General features: G+C 44.6%; 1 protein-coding gene across 1 annotated transcript; it reads left to right on the forward strand.

Annotated features, from left to right (window-relative positions):
* Positions 1 to 797: 797 nt before the first annotated feature.
* On the forward strand, positions 798 to 5,961 carry znf319a (zinc finger protein 319a). The gene is made up of 2 exons (XM_085770528.1): positions 798 to 926; positions 2,459 to 5,961. Exon 2 carries the CDS (start codon positions 2,595 to 2,597, stop codon positions 4,365 to 4,367), a length of 1,773 nt encoding a protein of 590 aa, XP_085626654.1. The 5' UTR covers positions 798 to 926; positions 2,459 to 2,594; the 3' UTR covers positions 4,368 to 5,961.
* The last annotated feature ends 352 nt before the right edge of the window (positions 5,962 to 6,313 follow it).

Consider the following 6,313-nt stretch of genomic DNA (forward strand, 5'->3'; position numbering starts at 1 on the left):
TGATAAATCAGGCTGCTGGGATTAAAAATTACAGTTGAAATACCAACCATCAATTCATTGTGTGTGGTAAAGACTCCTACAGCTAAAACAAGCAACAGAACAGGCTACACCTAAAATAAAAAATTGTTGTAATTAAAACAAAATGTAAGGTTTAGCCTGTTTGAGGGCTATAATGTAGCCTAAAATGTACAAGTTTTCTGAAGTGTTATGTTTTACTGAGAAATTGGGCCAACTCAGAGGTCAGTTGGATTTCATTTGTGTAGACATGTAGACATTTTTCATCTTTTTTTCTCGTTGTTTGACGTCCCTCTCTTTTGACCTGACTTTTGAATATCTTTAAGGTCTTTTCAAGTCGTTACATGTGTGTTTTTCATTATTTTAAGGTTTTCTGTAATCATTGTCAGTCCCTTCACTCCCTTCACGGGGTCTTGGCTGCAGGCCTGCCTTCTGGGGCTATCCCGTTCAGTAATCCATCCATGTTAATGAAATAATTTTCCAAAAAAAAAAACGGTGAAGATGTCGGCTGCAGGTGAACTACTCACACTACTGTTTACATCAATTGACTTGGCGAAACACTCCCCCCTAGTGTTACAATTAAGAACTGACTTTATTCATATCTTTACTAGCTCGTATTCTCCTTTGTATTTGTTTGAATCTTCCCCAAACAAAGTCTGGGAGCAGTTTATCTCCACCTCGGCTTGTCTCGGGCTCCTCGTTGAACCTCCGGCATGCACCGGCTCTAGCAGCTGCAGCACAGCGGCGGCAGGTCGCTGCGTGGCGGTTTCCGGTGTCCGTCCGTCTGTAGGAGGATGGCGTCCGGCTTCAACCGCATCCCCTCTACCGCCGGTCCTCCGAGTACCAAAATTTCTAAAGGTTGCCGACCCCAGACTGAAGACGGCAGTAAAAACCACCACTAAGCTGCTCTGGTAAGTCATAATGGATAGTTTTTTTTTCTGTAAGTGGTGTTTTTCAGCAGGTTTTAGGGGCCCGGCTGCAGGAGGTGGATTTTCCCCTGCAGCTCCGGGGAGGCCTAGTTTGATTCGGGGTCCGTGCACAGTGATGGCTGGTATCAAACGTTAGACCAGTGAACGTTACTGTGGCCTTTCATCAAGCGGCTTCCCAGTCCGAGCGACGGGAGCCCACAGGCGATGGGGCGTCAGCTGCCCTCGCCTTCTGTAGTTTAGATACTACGGGCACTTTGCCACAGGGGAAGACCGACGATGAAAATATTTGTTCTTATATGAGATAAATAGGGTTAATCTCAAAGAGGTCCTAGTGTTTGGTAGCGTTAGCCACCGTTAGCTGTTAGCTACGCTGCCGCAGCTGACGAGCTAACGTCTGATAGCAACATCCTGGAAACGAATCAGTTTCGTTTAATACCTTATCGAGATTAACATTTTATCATCCCACCATAAAATACAAGCGTGGATAATTAAATTTATAAACCGTGAAGCCTTTTGCATCATGTTCTCGTGAAACCTGCGTCTACAAACGAATTTGGACCATTGCGTACCCGACTTGCGTTTCAGGAAATAGACAGACCCCGTCAATTGTTTTTTAACGGTTATTTAAACAGACTTCCTCTAATAGAATGTTTTGGGTGTGTGTCTGTTACAATGTGTTCTGTCCTACAGACATAAGCATGTACACAACACTGTGATCTCTGGTTCATGTATGACCGAGGAACTGGTTTTAGGCCTATCGTGCTAACCTAGATGGTTTGTTTCAGTTTGAGGCTGCAGCTAATGATTAATTTTTATTATTGATGAACCTGCTGATCATCCTCACGATCAGTTTATTCATCCTTTGCATGAAACTACCCAAAACAATGAAAGACACCCATTACAACACCACAGAGTCCAAAGTGATAATGGTTGATAAGGTTAATGGGTTATTTTAATCAGATTGTTTTCACTGAATCGAAACGTCCTAACATCTTAATATTTTGTTTGAGAGAGTCAAGAGAACACTCAAAGATGTGAGACAGATATAAGCCTCTAATGTGAAAGAGCGAAAGCAGTAACCAGTTTTACTTGAAAAATGCTAGAAACCATTTATTTATCAAGGAAATTGTTGACAGTCATTTTACTGATGATTGACCTACTGAAATCATCTCAGCTGCACTGCCCAGAGCATTATATGTAATGTAATGCAAAGAGCAACTGATTGTTTTCTTTAACAACGAATTGAATGAGTAATTGATCAGTAGGTGCACTCCTATTCCAGTCTTTACAATATACACAACACATTATTCTGATACACTTGTCTTGCCATCTCTGAAGTTAGTGTCACTGTTTCTTACATTGCCATTCATTATTGATCATGTTGGAAACAACTGTAGCTCATTGGTCCGCAACTTTTATATTCACCCCCTTCATTGTACTCATTGAATTATTATTTTATGTGTGTGATGTCTACCTGGTAATGTTTACATTCTGTCTATTTTTCCCCCTTCCAGCCTGTCTCGTCTATCTAAAAGGAGGTGTGTAAGCACTAGGTTCCTCTCGGTGTGCTCGTCACTTTTTCTAAAACCACATCCACCCACTCAGTTTGGCGGTGAAAACCCCTCCATCTCCTGAGCGCTGAATCCCTACATGAGAAGTGGAAGGATGACGGAGGCGTGGCAGCAGCAACATGCGGTGGCTCCACCCTCTGTTGTGCACACGCTCCCCCAGGGAGCCGACAACCCACTGGGCTGCACCGTGTACGGAGTGGTCCTGCAGCCAGATACCTCCCTGCAGCAGCCCCAGCATGGGCAGCAGCACTCTGTTCAAGCCCAGCAGCCCTCCTTGCAGGTAGGGGGCGAGAGAGGGCACAAGTGTGGAGCCTGTGGTCATGACATATCTCACCTGGCCAACCCCCACGAGCATCAGTGCATGGTGAACCAGGACCGATCCTTCCAGTGCACGCAGTGTATGAAGATCTTCAGCCAAGCGACAGACCTGCTGGAGCATCAGTGTGTGCAGGTGGAGCAAAAGCCTTTTGTGTGTGGTGTGTGTAAGATGGGCTTCTCGCTGCTCACCTCCTTGGCGCAGCATCACAACTCACACGGCAACGGAAACAACCCGATGAAGTGCTCCATCTGTGAGAAAACCTACCGGCCGGGGTCTGGAAATGTCACTCCAACTTCGTCAGCTGCCAACCCTCAGCAGCCCTCCACCGGCGAGACCTCCGGTGGCGGCGCAGCCATCAGTGCCTCGTCTCCTCCTGCATTTGAGGCCTCCGCACCAGACAGGCCATATAAATGCTCAGTGTGCCATAAGGCCTTCCGGCATTTGTCAGAGCTGACCCGCCATGAGAGAGTACACACTGGTGAAAAGCCATATAAATGTGACACATGCGATAAAAGCTTCAGCCAATCTTCACATCTGGCACATCACCAGCGTACACACAGCTCTGAGCGGCCGTACAAATGTGCTGTGTGCGAGAAGAGCTTCAAGCACCGCTCTCACCTCGTGCGGCACATGTACGCTCATTCGGGCGAGCACCTTTTCAAGTGCAATTTGTGTGAAATGCACTTTAAGGAGTCGTCGGAGCTCCTGCACCATCAGTGTCAGCCAGAAGGGGAGCGGCCTTTCCGCTGCGGTTCGTGTGGAAAGAGCTTCAAGCGCCCCTCTGACCTGCGGCAGCATGAACGCACCCACTCAGAGGAGCGACCTTTCCAGTGCGAGGAGTGCCAGATGAGCTTCAAACAGCAGTACGCTCTTGTACGCCACCGCCGCACTCACAAAAACCCTGCTGACCGCCCCTTTAAATGTAACCTCTGTGATAAGGGATTCCTTCAGCCATCCCACCTGCTTTACCACCAGCAGGTTCATGGTATGGAAAGTCTGTTTAAATGTGCGTCCTGCCAGAAGTCTTTCAGCCAATCGGGAGAACTGCTGAGGCACAAATGTGGCGGTGAGGTGGAGAAGCCCTACAAGTGTGATGTGTGTGGCAAAGGTTACAAAAAGAATTCGACGCTGCAGCGCCACCAGAACTCTCACTGCACAGAGAAGCCGCTGAAATGCTCCCTGTGCGACAAGCGCTTTGTGTCGTCGTCCGAGTTCGTTCAGCACCGCTGTGACCCGACCCGGGAGAAACCGCTAAAATGTCCTGACTGTGAAAAGCGCTTCCGGTACTCGTCCGAGCTGCAGCGCCACCGCCGCGTTCACACCGGGGAGAAGCCTTTCAAGTGCGCCAGTTGTGACAAGAGCTTCAAACAGCGCGAGCACCTGGCGAAGCACCAGAGCGTACACTCGCGGGAGACACAGTTTAAGTGCGTGTGGTGCGGAGAGCGTTTTGTTGACCTCACAGCTTTGCAGGAGCACACGGTTCAGCACACGGCTGAGGGCGAGAGTTTCCCCGAAGCCCCCTGCATCCCATGAACTGAGCTGCTCTTTAGCCCCGAGCAGCATACATGACATTCGCCCTCAAAGCAACATGTGCCAGCCTCCGCTCTCCCATTTGTAGTTTAAAAACATGCACCCTTTAATTACGTTTTATGAGTTTTAATATCTTTCAAATTCAATTCATCCTTGTTCTTCGTTTGGTAAAAGGCAAAACACCATTAATCGACAAGAGTGGATTAGGATCCCTCTTCTTGTTTTAGAACACATGGAAAAAACCAGAATGAAAAATGCTTGTAAAGTAAAACATGGGAAGACCTTGATTTTGTTTACTAGTAGTGAGTGTGGGACCTTATTCTGTTGTTGCATGTGATTGTCTGTTTTGTAACTGTTGATTCTGTTGTTGAGAAAGATGGCAAGACCTTCCAGGCAGTCGTCGGATGTGTGTGTGCTCATGTTAAGCTCCTCTGAAATCCATGTGCCTTTTATTTTATTTTTTTTTTTACCGATCACTCCTTGTGTTTTCTTGTTAATTTTATGTCCAGTGTAGCCTAAACCTTCCCATCCGTATTCAGCGGCCGGCTTGTGCAGCAGTATATTTTCACATTACTAGATCTTAGGTAGTATCATCTGTTTGTGCATGAATATTTATCACACTTTAATATCACTGTTGTATTATAGGTTTGGTTTATTTAGGAAAACATCCTAAGAAGAAGAAGAAAAACAAGTGGATTTGTGAAAATGTATAGCTGTGTCCTATGAAATCTGTGTTGTTGCATCTTTGTATTAAAACAAATGACATCTAGGTAACTAACCCATACCTATCATGTCATACAAACACTTGACATGTGCAATAGAACATGCACAATGTAATATTTATGACTACTGATTCATGGCATAGTCTACTCTGTTATATTATAGATTGTGTGTATACGCTTATGTAAACATTGAAAACTGTATAGTGCTTATGTTACATGCTTTTGTATTCACTCTGAATGAGCTTGCTGTATTTTGCAAGCACTTTAGTTTAAGTTACAGATGAATCGTCACAAGGTTTTTACCTGACAAGACTCCGAAGCATTATATTGCTCACTTGCCACAAACTAGCTGCATTAGTTACTGTGCGATAGATCTAACAAAAGTATTGTTATTTTTTACTTTCTATTGAAGAATTGGCCTTCTAATATCCTCCCAGGATTCAAGCCTCTTCCTGGTCCACATCAGACATTCAGCAGATTAATCCAAGTAGCCTCAAAGTTGCGACTTACGTGTTGGTTTATACCAGGGATAAAGTAAAATAATGTGTGTACTTTAGTTTAACGTGTGGATTTATATATTCTGTACAATCTTTGCAGTATATTTAAAAGAAGGTTTTGGAGTTCAAAAAAATCGTGGATAAAGGGAATAATAGTGGGTGGACAGTGGGAAGGGGAAAGGCTGGGGTGGAGGGAGGGGGGCTAAGGTCTATGGGGACTGTGTGCCATGGTTTAAGTCCTGGTGAGTCTGCTTCAAACACCTCCTGCGGGGGGGATGAACGAGTGTAAGGAAGCGTTGGATTTACACATATGGATATCAATATAGACTCCTGTTCATATTGTATACAGACAATTAAAATAAACCACCCTTACGAAAACAGGTGTACATCGTTTTCATCACAGCCAATTCTGCCTCGTGTATTCTGTCTGTTGATTAAACTGAACACTTTTTTCATTACGGATTCATCATTTTGTCCATAAAATGTCAAAACATGAGCCCAAAGGTATACAATACAGCAATAATATACAGTCATGAACAACAGCAAATGAGTAAAGGATAACAGATCCTCACATTTAACTTCAATCTCCAAGTGTTTGAATTTTTAACTAAAAGATAATTAAAAAGATTGATTGATAATCAAAATGGTTTGACAATGACTTTTTCTTAGCTACAATAAAAATGCCTTTCTTGGTTGGTGAAGACATGAAATTGTAAATGTATGGTAAACA

This window comes from Trachurus japonicus, chromosome 3 (genome assembly GCF_045865225.1).
Source record: "Trachurus japonicus isolate A0001 chromosome 3, Traja_1.0".
Classification (NCBI taxonomy): Eukaryota; Metazoa; Chordata; class Actinopteri; order Carangiformes; family Carangidae; genus Trachurus; species Trachurus japonicus.